The 22418-nt window shown below is 34.6% G+C and overlaps 1 protein-coding gene across 6 annotated transcripts in view; it reads left to right on the top strand.

The window, feature by feature from the left end:
• The window catches only part of LOC100925754, a 205356-nt gene that overhangs the window by 149930 nt on the left and 33008 nt on the right, over positions 1-22418 (top strand). For all 6 annotated transcript variants that reach the window (XM_031968144.1, XM_031968102.1, XM_031968117.1 and 3 more), the window contains one exon: positions 2802-2960. In XM_031968144.1, the coding sequence (XP_031824004.1) occupies positions 2802-2960 (159 nt within the window). The remainder of the gene's footprint in view (positions 1-2801; positions 2961-22418) is intronic.

Genomic DNA, 22418 nt, shown 5'->3' on the forward strand with positions numbered 1-22418 from the left:
ACAATATATTGTATATAATATGAATGACATACAGATATAGGTGTGAATGTTTTATATATAAGTATATTGCTCTCTGAAATTGTCATTTCAGTTATATCTGACTCTTTGTGGCCCCCTTGTATATGTACATATATGTGTGTATAAGTATACCTATACATTCACACACAAAAATAAATAAAACAAGTATGTATGTGTATATGTGCATACATGTACATATACATATTTAGGTATATTTGTTTGAACAGGTATGACTGTGAATACTAAAGTATGTGATGTTTACCAATAGTAGAGTAATTGCTTAAAGAAAAGAAGAGATCAGTACGGAATAGAATCTATCATTCTTAAAGACTTCATGGAGTAATGTGGGAGGAACTTTCATATCCAGTGCTATTTATAAAATGATGGTTTGAGAACTGTGGATAAGCTAAAAAAAAAAAAAAAAGAAATATGTACCTAATAATACATTGTAATTTGGGGTGAGATGCTGGATTTCATTCTGTATTGACATCTAAATTTATACTTTTCTTACAAGAGATCTTTAAAACAGGATAATAACAACAATGGACAATTTGGTGGGACCTTGTGGTTTGTGAAGCACTTTACATTCTCTTTTGAGTTTTACAACAACCCTTCTTAAAAATCTTTATATCATGAGCCAGTAGCCCACAGTTCTGTAACACAGTAAGCACTTAATAAATCAAATGAATGAATGGCCTTTAGATATTATAGTGTCAGCACAATTGCTTAATGACTTAATTCACAAGCTAAACTAGCTTTGGCACAAACCAACAAAAGTTGATGGTGACTAGCACCAACATTTGTCGTTTACTTTTCATCCAACATTTTCTCACCAAACCACTACTAGAATAAATATGATGATTTCTGTTTGCATGGCAGAGGTGACCATTATTGACCTAGGTGATAGGATCATATGATTTAGATGAACAATGGAACTTAGATAACATGCAGTCCAGGCTCTCCCAACATGCACTTTGCAGATGAAGAAACTATAGTCTAAAGCGATGAAATGATTTATCCAGGTTAATCACTGCACAAATACAGAGCAGGAGATAAAGCAAATCTTCCTTCTTATACAATTTCTAGTCAGGCTTTATCAGAATCAATAAACCAAAAGTTTCTCTGGCCTAATTTCCTTTACTCTTTTGTCATTCTGTCTTTTTTTCTTAATCATGACAATATAGTTCCACTGTATTTTACTCAAATATCAAAAAGATACTATTAAAATTATGACTATAATAAAGAAGGATCTTTATATATATATATTATTCAAAAACCCATGTAATGGTTTTCTAGAGAGAAAACTCATCAACTTTTAATGGATTATAAATATCCAGTAGATCCACTTTCCTGGATATCACACAGTAGGAAAGTAAAAGCTTTAGAAGAGCAATGACACAGATTCGTATGAAGTTAAGACAAATCACAGTTACAAACGTGGAAAGCTTTAACAGGCATTTTCCTGAAACATCTTCTTAGATTTGCCTCCAGATTCTTAGATTCTGACAGAGGTTAGATAAACAATTAGAATTTATATTCAAGTACCTGCAGAAACTGTAAAAATTATACCCTGACAGCTACATAATTGTAAGGGTTAGATTTATAAATATAACAAATAAATACAAATTTATTTTGCTTTAACATTCTCACAAGTCATTTTTGAAGCAAGGACCAAAACCATAATTGCATTTTCAATCAAAACACTTTATCTGACAAGTTGGTCATTTTGAACACTGACATTTTTTCCCACGAATATTATAAAATAAATAAAAGTGAGCATAGTTGATTATTGTCTATCCAATAATTTTTCTTAAAGGAAAATAAATCTTCATATAGTGCCTATCCCAACTATGTCCAGTTCCATCCTTGAAGGTTCACTGCTCTACTTTAGCAAGCTGATGGCTTTAGAATTCCTGAAGTAAACAGAGACTTTTCTAGAAGACTTTTAAAAAAATATTTTCTGGAATTCTATCAGATGATTCTTGATATATTTACTCTAGAAGAAACCCATCCTCTTCCCCAAATAAGTTTCTTATTGTCTGCAGTGGATATCATTTATTGACTTATATAGTACTTTAATGCTATTTCATCTGATCCTTATACTAACCCTATGAGGTAAGTGCTATTTTTATCCACATTTTACAGATGAGGAAACTGAGTTTGAGAGAGATGAAAAAGTGACTTGATGAGGGTTACATAGTGAGTGTCTGAGGAACGATTCTAACTCAGATCTTCTTGATCCAAGTTATAGACTTTGTCCACTGCGCCACCTCATTGTCCTAACTTAATCATTTTTTATTTGTTTGCTTTTTCATGAACCTTGTATTAGTTGAGTTTAGGTTACATTTTTTGGTATCAGGATGATAGGATAATCAGATGAGAACTTTTATTCTTTAATACCAAATATATCTATTTTTGCTAATTTCATGTTAATAGTAACAAAATAGGCTTTTAAGCTTTAACATTTTCAATAAAATAAAAACAAGATTTATAGGCTATTGATTTCATTAACCTCTGTATTTAATTTTTAAAAATTGCATTGCTTTAAATTTTCTAGAGTGATATAGATCATGAAATGTTTAAACCCTAATGCTTGGATTATTGTTATTTCATTCACATTATGTGAAAAGAAACAAACTTAAATTCGTTTCATACATAGTGTAGCTACCTTGCATATGGTTGAATAATTCATTCCCTGACATCTTCATTTTTATATTTTTGTTAAAAATGTAAAGCATATCTAAAATTATAGTGCTTAACAACTAATTTTTTCTGTTTTTCAGGCCAAAATACAAAATGCCTCAATCCCAGAATTTACTGTAGATAGTGTTCTAGCTATACTACCAACATTCCCCAAAGGAGCTCCCCAAGAAAAAGCCAAAAAGGCAGTAGGAGCATTGTTGAAGGCTACTAATTATTCCAAGCTAATGACTACACAACAGGTGAGGAAACTGGTTTGTTTTATTTAAAGTTTTGTCTTGTATTACTCTTTCCCCATTTATAATGGTGCTTAATTTTACAAATCCCCACTTTTGTTGGGTGGGATTTTGTTGGAATCTTTACAAAGTGTTAAGACATTGGAGTTAATTTAATCTTAGAAAGAGTTTTGGGCCAGAACTTGAACTAGGTACTAAGTGGAACTGATTGAACAATGCTTGTGTTCACACCTTTAGAGAGCTCATAAGTATCTAAGTACTCAATGGAATTCACACCTTTGGGAGAGTTCAGGGCTAGTATAAGATCTGAATTCACACCTCCCTTAGAACCAGAGAGCACTCTGGGAGATAACCCAGAATCCCTCTCCCTCCAGAAGGTGGAGTTAACCTTTGGGAGCTCACATAAATATAGGGAGCTTTTGAAGCTTGAAATTACTTCTTCTGGTGGAACTGACTGGAGGTACAGAGAGATTCATTGCATCTTCCAACTTGGTGCTGGCTGGAGGCTGAAGAAAGCAGAAGCAGAAGCCAAGGACAAAGCTGCAAGAGCTCAAGCAGAGAGATAGGTCTCTGAACTAACCGGGCTAATTGGAAGGAGAAATAAATGTTTGCATTTTTACCAGCTGGCTGTGATTTTGGAGTAATTATTTATTTCAACTGAGACTAAGGTTGCCTCCAAGAAAAACCTTCACAGGATTTGAAGATGAGCATCAATGCAATTCAGTGCATAAAATCTGAGTATGTTCTGATCCTACATTCAACTTTGTGTCTGCTGTTGTTGCAAGGGGTAGGTAAAAGGAGAAAGTAAAAGAAGAGAAGAGGATTCCTTTAAACATAAGAAGTCTGTAGATCATAAAAATTCTTTTGCTTATCAAAGATCATAATTAAAGTATTAATGATCTTATAGCTTCAGCAACTCACCAGTTAAGGTCATTACCATACTGTACATTGGTAGCCTGAGAAATATCATGAATGAGACAATTTTCAGAAATTACTTTTACCAATTTAGGGAGAACTGAATGATAACAGTTGTACAGAGGTGGCTGCAGAGATGGCTGTTGAGAAATCCTTCAGCAAACTGATTGTAAATGGGCTCAGACTTTGGGAAATAGGGAAGATCCTGAGCAGCCAGAGGAAAAGGAAAGGAAAAAGATTATTCTAGAATTAAGTTGGAGTCTCAGGAATTTCTGAAACTCTTCTTTCTCCTCCAGTAGCTGAGGAAAAAGCCTATGCCAATTAATTTAATCTCTCTCCCAATATTGCTCAAGTAGTAGTTATATTGCCCTGATCTTGCCTTCTGGGATTGTACTTCTATCAGGTTTTGGACTTATTATGTTCCATCCAATGGGACCATCACTCTCTTCATGAGAACTCTTGAAGCCATCCATTATTCTCAGAAATCCCAAAGACTAGGAGCTTGTGCTGGAAAGCACAGAAGCCCTAACATTTTACAATAGTGGTGGGGTTCTTAAGAGCTGAGACACTTTAGAAACATAATAAATAAATCTTGCAGTAAATATTTTTTTCCTTTGCAAGTTTCCATGGTGGCATATAACATGAGCAAACAGAAAACTGGAACCAAGTTCTCAAATACAGGGCAGGTTAGGGCAGAACCTTGTTAAACTTATATTACAAATTTGGCCACTGGTATAACTATGTCCTTCACTTCTTAACCACACAGGAAAAAAAAAAAGAGGGGTGGAGTGAGTTTGAAGTTTCTGGAAAGTTGACATTCTAATTGTATATACATTTTTTTGTGTTTGAAGGTTTGACAAAATTTGACTTGAGGTGAAAGCAAAAATTTGACAATATTTTAAAAATAATTCTTTTGCTAGTACTATTAAGGAGTAATTAAGTATGGTTTCCCCTATTGTCAAACTTTGAAAATTAAATATCCCTAGATACTTTCCTCTTTTTTATTTTCCTTTTGCTAAAAGAACTTATGCCAACAAAACAATCTTTCTTCTGTCTTAAAAATGTTCCTACTTGTTAGAATCCTAGTGTTAACTCAATGGAAGTGATATAATGCTTATTGGTTCACACATTAGAGCAAATTCTTACAAGGTGTTAAGTCATTAGTATTGATAGAAACAATGCTTAAGTTTAACACCTTTGAGAGTTCACACATTAGCTCACACATTAGTTCACACTGTTTGGGAGATTTCAGGGTTCAGTATGAGATATCCAAATTCACATCTCTCATAATCCCACTCTCAGAGGAGGAGTCAACCTTTGAGTTTATACCTCTAAAAGAGCATAAAAACAGCTGAGCTCAGTCAGGAGAGTTCAGTAGAAAAGATTGAGAGGGCAACGTCAGTTGGAGATTGAGAAGTCATGAATTGGAGTTGAGCTACAGGCAGAAGCTGGAAGAACTAAAAGACAAGCTGCAGGAGCTCTTGGAACTAAGAGGGGAGATAGGTCTCTAAGAAAGCTAACCGGGTCCAAGGAAAGAGACAAGACTTGGAAGGAGAAAATAAACTTTTGGATTTTATCAGCTGGCTGTATTTGAGGTGATTATTACACAGAACTGAAACTAAGGCTGCCTCCATAGAACCTCCCCTGAGAAACCTGCTCCCAAAGAGAACCATCATATTTTAGAAAAAGAAAATTACACCACACCTACTAATATTTTACTTTTCAAACTGACTGATCATTTCATAAAACTGTGGGGCCTGTCTGGCAAACTTATGCCTCCTTTTGTGAGGTTGTTAACTTTTTTAACTGGACAATTATTTGTGTAGAAATAGACAACTTATTTGTGACTTTTGGAGGGGTTCAACTAAGACCCCTCCTTATGCATTTCTGTCTAAATTTCTGCAGAGCATTACTTTGTTTTTTTTTTAGAAATGTTGCTGAATTGTCGTGAAAAAAGATAAAGGAAAGGAGATCTATTCTGAATTTAAATTTTTTTTAACTGATTAAAACAGTTTAATAAAAAAAGATACACATATATTTTGTGTCCTCTCAGTAGAATGTAAGCTTCCTGAGGTAAGGGACTGTTTTGTTTTGTCTTAGGATTTCAGTAGCTACCACAGTGTCTTGCATATAATAGATACTTGACATATACATGCAAATATATATATACAAATGATACACATACATACATGTATATGTATTTATGTGTATGTGTACATATATGTGTGTCTAAGAAGAAATTGGGCTAAATGGCATATGGGAATTTGCACAGTAATTACATTGATCCTAAGAGGATCCTATTCTTTTATAATAATATTCTCCCTCTGATGGCTTTGAATCATGGAATACCATGATTTCATAAACTTTCATATAGTACATTAAAATTTGCCAAGTGGCACTACAGGGAAAATAGAATGGTATTTAATCATATTTGTTTTGCCTCCTTTTTATTGCTGGGGGAGAGGGAAATACTATAGTTGAGCTTGTCCAGTTGGGAAACAAAAATCCTTTGTCATTTGTTTAAAATGAACTTTAGTTTGATTTCATAACATCTCCACATCAGTGCTCTTCAGTATTACATTTTGGCCTAGAAAATTATGTCTCACCAGAAGTTGATGTCCACAGTAACTAAAGATGTCATTTGGCCAAATTTTCTCAGTAAAACATGAAATTAAACTTGTTCTGAGCCCAAGGAGCCAAATATAAGTAAGAATAAATAAGTGTCTTGCTGTGACCCCCTTAAACTTACACATTCCAACAAGTTCAATTCTGAAAGTTTGTGTTATTTGATAACTGTGTAATGAAAGAGATGTAAAGGATTAAATCATATTTTCTATAGAGGCAGTAGTTATTAAAAGCTCTTATTTTTAAATCATTGTTTTTAGTTTTTTTCTGATTATACATATATATTAATTTTCTAATTACACATTTCTTTATGAATCATTTTGGAAGAGAAAAATCAGAACAAAAGAGAAAAACAATGAGAAAAAAAAAACAAAAAAAAAAAAGAAGTGAAAATAGCACGTGCTGCTTTATATTCAATTCCCATTGTTCTCTTTCTGGATGCAGATGGAATTTTCTATCCAAAGTTTATTGGGATTGCTTTGGATCACTGAACCACTGTGAAGAACCATATCTTTCATAGTTGGTCACTGCATATTCTTGCTGTTATTGTGTACAACATACTCCTGCTTTCTCTTGTTTCTCTTAGCATTAGTTCATGTAAATCTTTCTAGGTCTTTCTAAAATCAGCTTGTTCATCATTTTTATAGAACAATAATATTCCATTACCTTCATATACCACAACTTATTCAGTCATTCCCCAACTGATGGGCATCTACTCATTTTCCAATTCTTTGCCACCACAAAAAGAGCTATTACAGACATTTGCACATTTCCCCTCTGCATGATTTACATGATTTCCTTGGGATACAGACCCAGTAATGGCACTGCTGGGTCAAAGCGTATGCACAATTTGAGTTCCAAATTGCTCTCCAGAATGGCTGGATGCTTTCATAACTCCACCAACAATGCATTAGTGTCCTAGTTTTCCCAATCACCACTAACATTTGTCATTATCTTTTCCTGTCATTTTAGCCAATCTGAGAGGTGTGTGAGGTGATCCCTCAGAGTTGTTCTAATTCACATTTTTCTAATCAATAGTGTTTTAGAGCATTTTTTCATATGATTATAGGTGGCTTTAATTTCATCATCTGAAAATTGTCTATTCATATTCTTTGACCATTTATCAAGTGAGGATCTTGGATTCTTATAAATTTGCAGTTTTTTATATATGTTAGAAATGAGACCTTTGTCAGAAACACTGGCTATATATTTTCCCCAGATTTGTACTTCCCTTTTAATCTTGTTTGTGTTACTTTTGTTTGTGCAAAAACTTTTTAATTGAATTAATCAAAGTCCATTTTATATTTCTTCCTTGTTCTTTTTTTTTCCCCCCTGAGGCAAATGGGGTTAAGTGACTTGCCCAGGATCACATAGCTAGGAAGTGTTAAATGTCTGAGATCAGATTTGAACTCAGGTCCTCCTGACTTCAGGGCTGGTACTGTATTCACTGCTCCATCTACTTTCCCCCTTGTTCTTTTTTTAATGATCAGGTATATCAAACATTTTATAGCATTAAAAAAATAAATTATTTATAAGCAGCTTTTACTCATGTGGGCCCAGTTTGATTTTTCTTTTCCTATAGAAAAAAGTTTGTCCCTCCCTTTTTAAAGCATTGATTAGAGCAAACTCATAAGATGCCCACTAGCTTATCATATCTCATACAATGGAAATTTATACAGATTTTCTAAATTACAAATATACACAAATTCTATCTAATATAGACAGATGCCTTAGTTTCTAACCCTCTTTGCAATGATCAGCGCTCTTAATACATAGAACTCAAAAGAATACTACTTAATTTAGTTAAGGGACAAGCCCATTTCATATACCTGAAACTCCCTTAGTCATCATTAGTAGTACAAAATTTCACCCAGTCATAAGAATAAGTATTTTACTTTTAATGTTGTGATAGCTTAATGTTTTACTGAAAATTGAAACTATTAACCTACATAGACTGCTATCCATTTAGTTGATGTTTTTAATTCATGATTTGATTTGAAAAGAGGTCTTTTTTTTTTTACAAGTTTTTTATAATTTTAGAGGCATATGCTATTGATGGACAAATTTTGCCTCTTCTATTTCTCACTCATGTAACTTTGGGCAAGGAACCTAATCTTTCTCCACCTCAGATTCCTGTATTATATCACATTATCATAGAATTCAGTCTTGTTATAGCTTAGTAGATAAGTTTTTGTGGCTCAAAAAAATACTTCATAGCCAATATTCTGGTGATAAGCTTTTCTAAATTTGAATAGTCTTACTGTGTAATGAAGATACAGTCATTTATAAGTCCCACATTCAAAATCTTTCAAATCTGGTTAGGCTGGACAGGGCTTACATTTCACTGCCATAGCTTTTAAGAAAACTTAATTTCCAGACTCACTTTCATGCCAGGATAAAGTGTTGGAATATAATTTTAGTGAAGAAATTTAAAATGCATTAACAACATCTTTCCTTCTTAATTTTGACTTTATTGATGTCGATCACTGTCTCAAAAGTTTAGAAAAACTACTGACTCTAAAAAATTATAAATGCATGAAATAAAGGCATCAATTTTTATCATCATCATTATGAGGATATTTAGCTAATTTCTACATAAAAGAAGTCCAAAGAGCTCCTAAAATGCCACACCCAGAAAATCTTTGCTCTTCTTGCCAAGTGACAAGATATGGTGGCCTAGATCAGTATTGATTGAAAAAGCAAGTTGCAGTATAAAACATTTCAAAGGAGAATGAAACAAGATTATCAATGAAATTGCCTCTCAAAGTATCATAAATCTTGGCATGAGACCAAGCTTCATAAGAGCATTTGTACTTGAGATAAAATATGAGAAGACAAAGATGAAGGGCAAAGAAAAAAAAAATCCTAGCATTTCTATAACAATTGATTTTCATCAAAATGGCAGGGGAACTAGCATATTCATACTTTAAAAACTTCAATACCTGGAGATGAAATTGAGGAGCCACTGAGCTTTACAAAGTATATGTGCAAAAATTCATGCTGAAAGTGACAAAAACTTAAGTATACTAAGGAATCAAACATTTAGATATCCCAGAGGAAGAAGGTTTCAAATAAATGTTAAAAAGTGGATATTATTATTAACAAAAGAAACCGTTGAGAAGACATTAGAATCTATGAACTCTAAGCCTACCTTTTTGCAGACTTATCAGATTTTAGTGTCTCAGCAACTACCCAGTCCAACTTATTCTGAAAAAAGAAATTTCTACCATCTGTAACATAATTGATAAATGACCATTTATGACCAGCTTCTCCTTGAAGACATTTATTGACATGCATTTCTAATTTAAAACAGTATCTAATTATTGAAAAAAATTTTTTCTGACATTAAGCTTAAATTTGACCCTTTACAACTTCCATTTATTGCTACTGATAGAAATCCATGAGTATACATGAGAAGTCTATTTTTTCTTTCTCGTGATAGTCCTTTAAAAATATTTATTGAAATTTCTCTGAGTCTTTACTTCTCCAAATTAAACATAGTTATTGGGATCAAAGATTTAGTCTTTGAACCTATAATTACATATTAGGAAATTGAGATCCCAAGATTTTTGATGACTTTTCAAACATATAGATAATGAGTGTCAGATGAAGGATTTGATCTCAGGTCTTTACTCCAAATTCCACTTGTCTTTCCCTATATACCATATCTTCCTCTAATTCTTTTAGTTTCTTTTCATATGACATAGACTTAAAGACTATTTACCATTTTTGTTATTCTCTTTGGAATCCTTCCCACTTTACCAATAAATGTTCTTATTAAATTGAAGCACTATAAATGAACCCAGTATTTCATGTGATCTGATCATGAGAAGGCAATAACATTTGGAAATGTTTCTGAGAATGGTCCACATGCATATAGAAATTTTCATGAAAATATGAGAAGAATATGGGCCAAAGAGGCAGAGCCAAGATGGTAGATTAAAGGCAGAGACTCACTGAGCTCTCTGAAACTGCTTCAAATTCCTTCAAATAATGATTCTAAACAAATTTTAGAGCATCAGAACACACGGAAAAGATAGAGTGGAATATGTTTCAACCAAAGACATCTTAGAAGGTCAGCAGGAAAGATCTGTGGCATCAGGGTGGGAGTCCAATGTACAGCATACCCCTGGCCCCTCTCAGCCTAGCCCTCACACCAGCAAAGTGGGAATGGGTGTTGGGCCTCTGGATCAGTAGAAGCCCTGGAGGTTTCTAGATTTCTCAGCCCAAAGACACCTAAGTTGAATTGGAAGGTCACCAGGAAAGGTCTGTCAGTAGGCAGAAAGGATTTTGGGAAACCAGCAAACTAAGAATGGGAGTGGGCAGTGGTAATAGCAGTAACTTTTGGAGGCCTTAGATCACAGAACATCTCTACCAGCACAGAGAAAGGACTCTGTTGTTTTAGCTCATTAAAATTTACAGCCCCAGTGGAGCAGAGACACTCCTTAGTTCCAGAGCAGAAAAGAATGCTTGTGGTCAGGTCTCTAGAAGGATCTCTGAAAACAGCTTGGGACAGTGCACTCTCCACCCTGGAAAGAGAGCCCTACTTTATCAAAGAGTTAAAATACGAGTAATAGGCTGGGAAAATGAGCAGACAACAGAAAAAGATCCTGACCAGAGAAAGTTACTATGGTGACAAGGAAGATTAAAACACACACTCAGAAAATAACAAAATCTAATCTCCTACATCCAAAACCTCCAAAAAAATAAGAATTGGTCTCAGTTCATGGAAGAGCTCAAAAAAGATTTTGAAAATCAAGTAGAGAGCTAGAAAAAAAATTGGAAAGAGAACTAAGAGTGGTGCAAAACAAAAAATTTTTTAAATTGCAAAAAATAGTCCTAATGGAGAGAAGAAAATAATTGGAAACTAAATAATCTCATCCTAAAGAATGATTGGGTGAAACAGGAAATCATAGACACAATTAATAATTTCACCCAAGAGAATGACAATAATGAGACATCATACCAAAATGAGTTGGATACAGCCAAAGTGGTAATAAGGGGAAATTTTATATTTCTACAGGTCTACTTGCATAAAAAAGAGAAAGAGAAAATCAATGAACTAGGCTTGCAACTAAAAAAGGTAAAAACTGAGCAAATTAACCCCCCCCCAAGTCAAATACTAAACTTGAAATTCTAAAAATAAAAGGAGACATCAATAAAATTAAAAGTAAAAAAACTTTGAATTAATAAATTAAACTGAGTTGGTTTTATGAAAAAAACCAACAAAATAGATAAATCCTTGGTAAATTTGATTAGAAAAAGGGAAGAGGAAAATCAAATTGTTAGTCTTAAAAATGAAAAGGGAAAACTCACCACTAATGAAGAGGAAATTAGAGCAACAATTAGGAGTTACTTTGCCCAACTTTATACCAATAAGTTTGATAACTTAAATGAAATGGATGAATACCTTGAAAAATATAGTTTGCCCAGATTAACAGAGGAAGAAGTAAATTGGTTAAAGAGTCCCATTTTATTGTGAACGAATCCAACCATTTTGGAGAGTAGTTTGGAACTATGCTCAAAAAGTTATCAAACTGTGCATACCCTTTGATCTAGCAGTGTTACTACTGGGATTATATCCCAAAGAGATTATAAAGAAGGGAAAGGGACCTGTATGTGCACGAATGTTTGTGGCAGCCCTTTTCGTAGTGGCTAAAAACTGGAAACTGAATGGATGTCCATCAGTTGGAGAATGGCTGAATAAATTGTGGTATATGAATATTATGGAATATTACTGTTCTGTAAGAAATGACCAACAGGATAATTTCAGAAAGGCCTGGAGAGACTTACACGAACTGATGCTGAGTGAAATGAGCAGGACCAGGAGATCATTATATACTTCAACAACAATACTATATGATGACCAGTTCTGATGGACCAGGCCATCCTCAGCAACAAGATCAACCAAATCATTTCTAATGGAGCAGTAATGAACTGAACTAGCTATGCCCAGAAAAAGACTCTGGGAGATGACTAAAAATCATTACATTGAATTCCCAATCCCTATATTTATGCACACCTGCATTTTTGATATCCTTCACAAGCTAATTGTACAATATTTCAGAGTCTGATTCTTTTTGTACAGCAAAATAACGTTTTGGTCATGTATACTTATTGTGTATCTAATTTATATTTTAATATATTTAACATCTACTGGTCATCCTGCCATCTAGGGGAGGAGGGGGGGTAAGAGGTGAAAAATTGGAACAAGAGGTTTGGCAATTGTTAATGCTGTAAAGTTACCCATGTATATATCCTGTAAATAAAAGGCTATTAAATAAAAAAAAAAGAGTCCCATTTTAGAAAAAGAAAGAGAACAAACTATTAATAAACTCATTAAGAAAAAAATCCCCAGGACCAGATGGATTTACAGGTAAATTCTACCAGACATTTAATGAACAATTAATTGTTCTTATGCCATATAAACTATTTGAAAAAACAGGAATTGAAGGAGTCCTACCAAATTCCTTTTATGACACTGTTGTGGTACTGATACCTAAACCAGGTAGAATGAAAACATAGGAAGAAAATTATCCCTGATTTTCTCCCTAATGAACATTGATGCAAAAATCTTAAATAAAATACTAGCAAAAAGATTACAGAAAATCATCTTCAGGATAATATACCATAACCAAGTAGGATTTATACCAGAAATGCAGGGTTGGTTCAATATTAGGAAAACTATTAGTATAATTGACTATATCAATAACCAAATTAACAGAAAACATATGATCATCTCAATAGATGCAGAAAAAGCATTTGATAAAATCTAACACCCATTCCTATTAAAAATATAAAAATACATAGGAATAAATGGACTTTTCCTTAAAATAGTCAGTAGCATCTATTTAAAACCATATGTAATGGTGATAAACTGGAACTATTCCCAGTAAAATCAGGAGTGAAACCAGGTTGCCCATTATCACCATTACTGTTCAATATTGTATTCAAAATTCTAGCTTCAACAATAGGAGATGAAAAAGAGATAAAAGGAATTAGAGGAGATAATGGGGAAACCAAATTATCACTCTTTGCAGATGATATGATGGTATACTTAGAGAACCCCAGAGATTCTACTAAAAAGCTATTAGAAATAATTCTTGTAAAAAATTCTTGTAATAATGTGTAAATTTTTTACAACATTATCCCTTGCACTCACTTCTGTTCCATCTTTTCTCTCCTCTCCCTCCACCCCCTACCCCAGATGGCAAGCAGTTCTATAAATGTTAAATATATCACAGTATATTCTAGATACAATATATGTGTGCAGAACTGAACAGTTCTCTTGTTGCACAGGAAGAATTGGATTCAAAAGGTAAAAATAACCCGGGAAGAAAAACAAAAATGCAGTTTACATTCATTTCCCAGTGTTTTTTCTTTAGGTGTAGCTGCTTCTGTCCATCATTGATCAACTGAAACTGAGTTAGATCTTCTATGAACTAGAAGTTCATATTATAACTATATTATAAAGCAGTGGTCACCAAAACCATTTTGTATTGGCTAAGAAATAAATAGTTGATCAGTGGAATAGGTTAGGTTCATGAAACAAAATAGTCAACTCTAGCAATCTAGTGTTTAACAAACCCAAGATCCTAATTTTTGGGATAAGAATTCATTATTTGACAAAAACTGCTGGTAAAACTGAAAATTAGTATGGCAGAAATTTGGCATGGACCCACACTTAACACCATACACCAAGATAAGATCAAAATGGGTCCATGATTTAGATATAAAGAATGAGATTATAAATAAATTAGAGGAACATAGGATAGTTTACCTCTCAGACTTGTGGAGGAGGAAGGAATTTGTGACCAACGATCAACTAGAGATCATTATTGATCACAAAATAGAAAATTTTGATTATATCAAATTAAAAAGCCTTTGTACAAACAAAACTAATGCAAATAAGATTAGAAGGGAAGCAACAAACTGGGAAAACATTTTCATAGTTAAAGGTTCTGATGAAGACCTCATTTCCAAAATATATAGAGAACTGACTCTAATTTATAAGAAACCAAGCCATTCGCCAATTGACAAATGGTCAAAGGATATGAACAGACAATTTTCAGATGATGAAATTGAAATTATTACCACTCATATGAAAAAGTGTTCCAAATCATTATTAATCAGAGAAATGCAAATTAAGACAACTCTGAGATACCACTCCACACCTGTCAGATTGGCTAAGATGACAGGAAAAAATAATGATGAATGTTGGAGGGGATGCAGGAAAACTGGGATACTGATGCATTATTGGTGGAGTGATGAATGAATTCAACGATTCTGGAGAGCAATCTGGAATTATGCCCCCAAAGTTATCAAACTATGCATACCCTTTGATCCAGCAGTGCTACTACTGGGCTTATGCCCCAAGGAGCTACTAAAGAAGGGAAAGGGACCTGTATGTGCCAAAATGTTTGTGCAGCCCTGTTTGTAGTGGCTAGAAACTGGATCAATTGGAGAATGGTTGGGTAAATTGTGGTATATGAATGTTATGGAATATTATTGTTCTGTAAGAAATGACCAGCAGGATGAATACAGAGAGGCTTGGAGAGACTTACATGAATTGATGCTAAGTAAAATGAGCAGAACCAGGAGATCATTATATACTTCAACAATGATACTGTATCAGCATGTGTTCTGATGGAAGTGGATTTCTTCAACAAAGAGAAGATCTAACTCAGTTTCAGTTGATCAATGATGGACAGAAGCAGCTACAACTAAAGAAAGAACACTGGGAAATGAATGTAAACTGCATTTTTGTTTTTCTTCCCAGGTTATTTTTGCCTACTGAATCCAATTCTTCCTGTGCAACAAGAGAACTGTTCAGTTCTGCACACATATATTGTATCTAGAATATACTGTGATATATTTAACATTTATAGAACTGCTTGCCATCTGGGATAGGGGGTGGAGGGAGAGAAGAGAAAAGTTGGAACAGAAGTGAGTGCAAGGGATAATGTAAAAAAATTACCCAGACCTGGGTTCTGTCAATAAAAAGTCATAATTATTTAAAAAATTTTAAAAAAGGAAAAAATAATAATAATAAAAGAAAATTAGAATTAACCAAAGAATCTAGTGACTGTATGTGAAATCAAGACATAATAAAACAAAACCAAGAGAATGAAAAAAATCAAAAAGAGTGAAATATCTCATTGAAAAAAAAATTGATCTAGAAAATAGATTCAGGAGAGACAATTTAAAAATTATTAGTCTACATAGAAGTCATGATGAAAAAAGAGCCTGGATATCATCTTTCAGGAATTTATCAAGGAAAATTGTCCTGATATTTTAGAAGCTAAGGGTAAAATAGAAATTGAAAGAATCCACCAATCACCTCTTGAAAGAGATCCTAAAATGAAAACTTCCAGGAATATTGGAACTGCCAAATTCTGAAACTGCCAGGTCAAGGAGAAAATTTTCCTAGCATCCAGAAAGAAACAATTCAAGTATAATAGAACTATAGTCAAGATAACACAAGATTTAACAGCTTCTACATTAAAAGATCTGAGGACTTAGAATATGATATTCCAGAGAGTAATGGAGCTAGGATTACAACCCAGAATCACCTATTTATAGAATAATCCCTTAGGAGTAAAAATGATTATTCAACAAAATAAATAACTTTCAAGTATGTGCAATGAAAAATAGAAAATTTGATTTTCAGATATTAGAGTCAGGAGAAATCAGAAAAGTTATATCTTATGGGGCTTTAAATAGCTTATCTTTTATATTCCTACATGAGAGGATGATACTTGTAACTCATTAGAATTTTCTCATTATTGTAGCAGTTAGGGAAAAGACAGGGAAGGAAACAGGGGTGAATTGAAGGAGTGAGAAAGGCATGTCTTGGGAGAATGGAAAAGGGAGAGGTGGAATGGTGTAAAAAAAAAAAGCTTTTACAGTGGAGAGGAGGAGTGAATAAACCTTACTTTTATCAGAATTGTCTCAGAAAGTAAATAACATTCACACTCAATATGGGTATAGAAATCTATCATACTCTGCAGGAAAGAAGTGGGGACGGAGATTTGGGAAAGGGGAAGGGTGATAGAAGAGAGATGGGGAGAGATAGAGAATCTCTAAACTAAAACTATCTTGACCATACATGTCATTTAGATAATGAGTTGGTTGAGTCCAGAATCAAATAGGATCTAAAATTGATTCCATGTTGAAGGTCCTTTAGTATTTTTGATGAGTAGAAACATCCACAAACAAAAAAAAAAATTACATCCTTTCAACACTTATGTCATTATGATAACTGCATGACTGCAAGTTATGGATCACTTATTTTGTTCTTGGGTTCATTGGATTTCTAGGGTCTGATGAAATGGATTGTATTCATAGTTGGTTTGCTAACATAAGTTTTATTGAAGAATACACAGAAGTAGAGGTTATGAATCTCCAGATAACCCTACATAGTGACTACTTTCAAAGAGGCTCCCTCCCCAGATAGTTCTGCAGTTCATCTATGCAATGGTCAGCTCTTACGATGTGCTCTTTGCAGACGGGGATTAGCAGGGCTAAAAGACCTGCTCTCTCAAAAATGTGGTTTTAATAGATTCTTTAGGCCTAGAAGAATATGGGAAGGGGATTTGACTGGATCTTTTCCTCCATGGCTTGAATAACATGTATAGGCCTGAAGAAATCCAAATGGCTTACTGTCTAAACCTGCTTCCATAAAAGCCCACTCTTTAATTGGTAGAAAATCCATAGGAACTTCTTGGGCAATGCAGAGCTAGTGAATCAAAGACTTATCACAAGCTTTTCTCTTTTACAATCTCCTCACCAACTACCAATCACACTGTAGAGCAGCTGCTCAAACAATTTATAGGGTGCCACTTTTCTGATGGGTAACTGTCTCTACTAGAAAAATGTTTCAATAAAACCCAACCATATTTTACTTCATGTTCTCTCTTTCTTCACTTTCACTTCATCCAGTCTCCTTAACAATTCCCTCAACACTCCCTCACCTTTCCTTTTCTTTATCACTTTCACTTTTTTCCTTCTTCACTTTAATCCTAATACCATTAACCCTGAAGAAATGAATGTTGCCATTGTTCTGGAAGCAGTGTGACAATCTCTTCCCTTTCTGATCCCAATTTTTTATGTGTGCTTTTCTAATGTTTTCTCCCATTAGAATGAAAGCTCTTGGATGTCAGGGACTATTTTTGCTTTTGTATTTGGGTCCCAAACATTTAGCAAAGTGCTTGATACATAATATTGCTTAATAAATCCCTTTTCATTCATTCACTCTTGCATTTCCAGAAACAGTGCATTGTAACTTTTTATGGCTGCCTTAATCACTCTCTGATGTTTCACTGATTCTAGACCTAGATATTATTTACATGGTAGATTGTATTGTTGTTTGTCCTTCATTTTTCAAAGAGTATCAGGGACATCATAGGATGCTGTCTTGACTCATGCATGGATTGTATTTGTAAGGCAGAACCACACAAAATTAGCTTCACTTTTTTTTTTTTTGCCAGTCATTGCAATTTGGTGAATACAAAAGTCAAGGTGGCTGGCAATGGCCCACATGCAGTGGATGATTTTAGTATCTTCCATGTCTGATCCAGCTTTAAGTGCAGAAAGTTCCTGCTTTCATGACCATTGGACAAAACTGTTCTTATCCACCTTTGCTACTAGGAGAAGTCTTCACATGCTTAGGATAGACACTCTGCTTACTTCACTGATGGATTTCATGCTTGTTGATTACCCTCAACCTGGTTTAGTCCATCTACAGAGATGGTTTACTGGGATGTGGCTGCTGCTCATGTTACTGTTTCTTAGAGTCATGGCTGAGAATCGGGTGCCAGAGAACACCAAAAGTGGATGATCAGCCTTGAAAACCAGAATCCTACAACATGATTTCTATAAGAGATTAGAAATTTAAGACAAGTGGGACTGTTTAGAAGCATCTAACTTTTTCCATGAGAGAAGGAACAGGACCTTCTATGAACTAAACAGCACTATAAGTAAGATACTAAAAAAACTGGCAGATGTGCTGATTCACTGCTGTTGGTGAAGTCTGAAAAACATTCAAGAAAAGTAGAAGTGTTCTAGGACTAGAGAAGGGCAGATGTTGGCCCAGTTTTCAAAGAAAAGGAAAAGTTTGGCTGAGCCTGAGTAGATTAAAGAGCTTGACTTAAATTTCTGGAAGAATTCTACAACACATTACTAACGGATTAGTTTATGAGCCTTTAGAAAGTGATTACCAATAGCGAATATCCTGCTTCATCAAGAATAATTCATAACACAGTAATGTACCCCTCTTTTTTCATAGTTAACCAGAGTGATATGATCAAAGAAGTGCTGTAGCCATAAAATATTTCAATTTCAGTGTAGCCCTTTTCCAGAACCAGAGCTCTGGATTTACGTAAACCAGGTGCTATCTTGGAGGCATCTCATAATACCAAATGAAAGGCACATGCCCCCCATCTATAGTTTCCCATGAGAACATGAGAATTTGATTATGTCTAGGCCTCTGTAGAATAAGTAAAGAGCTCTTGGTTCCCATGCAAGTACATAGTCTAACAAGATAGAACAGACTTTATTTTGCCTATTTGAGAGGCCTAGGACACTCTCATTTTCTGAAACAGGGATTAACTTTTCCTAAAAAGCAACAAAGTTATCTCTGGTCCATGAATCCCTTGATGCAGTTTCCTTGTTACTTAATAACAAAACATCCTTAGGAAATAAAGCTTTGGGAGCCTCTTCAATTTGGTTTATAAGTCTGAAGACTAGGTTATTCAGCATCATGTTTTGACCAGTTGACCAGAACAAATGTGTTTTCAAGTGGAGACCAGGTGAAATCTCATCCAGATAAATGCTGTTGTATCTTTGTTTCACAGCCTTGCTATGTCAGGGATAAGTAAACCTCCTTTTGTTGACTGAAAAAAATTAAGACTATCTAAAAACTATGAATAAAAAAAGAGCCTAAACATCCTACTTCAAAAAATTTTAAGGGAAGACTGCCTGGATTTCTTGGTTGTTAGGACCAAATGACATCAGTATGTCAGAGTCATGGTATACATATGTGTATATATATATAAAATGTCTGATTCTGAGATTCTGAGTTTGGAAGTCTGTACCACAGGTCTGGCACAAATGGACTATATAAACATTTGGAGTGAAGATATCACTAAATTTGTGCATTTCATGTTTCTTTTTCTCTACTTCAGTTATGCTTTGCTCCCCTTCTGTGATCTATCATGCCATGCTGGGTAATTTTGTGCCATTGTTTCCTTTGTCTCATGATTGATTCCATAGTTCTTCAGAGAGACCTTGAGAGTAGACTTATTTTGTTTCTTCTGCTCTCTCTATGAGCACTTGTCTTGTGTAAATTCTCCCTAAAGTAGTCTTTTAGGCAAACATAGGTTTGGCATTCAGGCAATGTAGCCAGTCCAAAGGCATTTTGCTCTCTCTGCTGTAGAGTTACAATGCTTGACAGTTCAATTTGAGAAAGGAGCTCCGTGTCTGGCACCTTATTTGTCAGATAATCTAAAGAATTTTCCTAAGACAATCCAAATGGAAGTGTTTGCATTTCCTAAGCATGGAGCTGGTATACTTTTCAACTTTCACAGTCATACAGCAGTGACATCAGTTCAGTGGCTCTGTAGACCTGCAGTTTGGTAGTCAGCCTAATACTTCTCTTTCACACATTCTTCCAAAGCCTTCAGAACACTGAACTAGCTCTGGTAATGCATGCATCAACCTTATTAACCATGTGTACAGGCCTCTTCATTTGCTATAACTAATGGTTCTGGTGTATGGATGGTATAGTGCTGGCTGGTGGAGAACTTTGTTTTCTTCACATTTAATTGTCAGGCAATTAATTAATATAAGCCCAGAGAATTGATCCATACTCTGATGTATCTCAGCTTCAGAGGCTGCATTAAGTGTACAATTAACTGTGAACAAAAATTTGTGCACCAGGTCTTTGTCCACTCTAGTGATGGTTTATAACCTTTCCAGCTAAATAATTTACCACTGCTTAAATCAGTAGCTGACTTTGATGACATTTTCCTCCTTGGTGAAGGAGTCTGACAGCACTGTTGAAAACATCATACTACAAAGCATGGGAGTAAGACACCGCCTTGTTTCACTCCATTGGAGACTGGAAAAGTATGAAAGCATTGTCCATTATCCAAAACTCATACAAGCATGCCATCATGGAATTGGCAGATGATACTGATGGATTTTTCTGATGAATTTTGACCTGCTCTTCCACAAGCCCTCATGATTGACACTATCAAAGGCCTTGCTCAAAATGACCAATGTTTTATACAGACTTCTGTTCTCTCCCTAGCATTTCTCTTCGAATTGTCAGGCAGTAAACATCAAATCATCTGTTCCTTAGCCCTTTCTGAAGCCACAATGACTATCAGGTAGATGACCATTTTCCAGGTGAAGGATCAGTCCATTTAGGAGAACTTGGGCAAAAATTTTACAAGCAATGGCAGAGAGAGAGAGAGAGAGAGAGAGAGAGAGAGAGAGAGAGCGCGAGCACACCAGCCTGCTGTGATTATCACAAGACAACATATTTTCTTTTATATAAATGGACAATGGAGGCATCCCTGATCTCCCAGAAATAACTTTATTTTGCCATATAACCTGGGAGATATTAGTCATCTTTTGTATGAGCAGTGGAATAGAACCAGCACCTGCAGTTTGGTGTTTTGCCATATGAGAGGAATGGCATTCAAAATCTTTTCTTCCATTGGAAATTTAGCTAGAGCCAAATTGACTTCAACCTGAGATATAGGGCTTTGGCACTGGTTGATGATAGATCTATTGAGGATACTATGGAAGTGTTCAGCCCAACTCTCCAGTATCATGTCCTTATCACTAATCAATGTGGATCCATCAGTGCTAAGCAGTTGAGATGCAACATAGATCTTTGGCCCATTGTCTTTTGGGCATCAAAAAAATACTTTGGAGTATTAATATATTTTCTTAATTTCTGGAGTAAAATACATTTCCAACACATAATACAATAAAAAGATGACTGCTTTTGAAACTACAAATCTACTACGCACAACTTGCTATTCCTTTCAAATATACAACAAAATTATTGTGGAAATTTCTTTCCCTCCCTCCCCCCCTTTTTTTTTTCCTCTCCTTTTCCCCTTTCACAGTGGAGATAGCTGTCATTGGACAGAAACAGATACTCGCACACAAATACACATGTAAAATTATTCCCTATATACTTCTGTTTATCAGTTCTTTCTTTGCAGCAGTGTCTTTCTTCATTTGTTAATTTTAGTTAATTTGAGTGTACATAATAGTAACAATAACTTATTCACTCATAGCTGTTCTTAAAACAATATTACTTTTAGTATCAGCTAGATGGCATAGTGGATAGACAATAAGTTCTGAAGTAAGGAGGATCTGAGTTCAAATCTGGCCTCAGACACTTAATACTTACTGTCTATGTGACCCTGGGCAAGTCACTTAACCCCAATTGCCTCAGCAAAAAACATTTCACTCTTCATTATTTCATACAAGTCTTACTATGTTTTTCTAAAATCATCAAGCTCATCATTTTTCATAGCACAGTAGTATTCCAGCACAATCATATATCATAAATTGTTTAGCCATTCCCCAATTGATGGGCATTCCTGCAGTTTCCAGTTCTTTACCACCACAGAGAGCTATTATAAATATTTTAGAACATAAAGATGACTTTTCTTTTTCTCTGATCATCCCTGGAAATAGTAGTAGTACTGCTGGGTAAAGGGGTATAGGTAGTTTAATAACTCTTTGGGCATAATTCAAGATTTCTTTTAAAAATGGTTGGATCAGTTCACAATTCCAACTGTGACTTAGTTTCCCAATTTTTCCACATCCCCTCCAACATTTGCCACTTTCCCCTTCTATCATTTTAGTCAGTCTGAAATTATGGTTTTTTTAACTTGCATT

This window comes from Sarcophilus harrisii, chromosome 1, assembly GCF_902635505.1.
Source record: "Sarcophilus harrisii chromosome 1, mSarHar1.11, whole genome shotgun sequence".
NCBI lineage: Eukaryota > Metazoa > Chordata > Mammalia > Dasyuromorphia > Dasyuridae > Sarcophilus > Sarcophilus harrisii.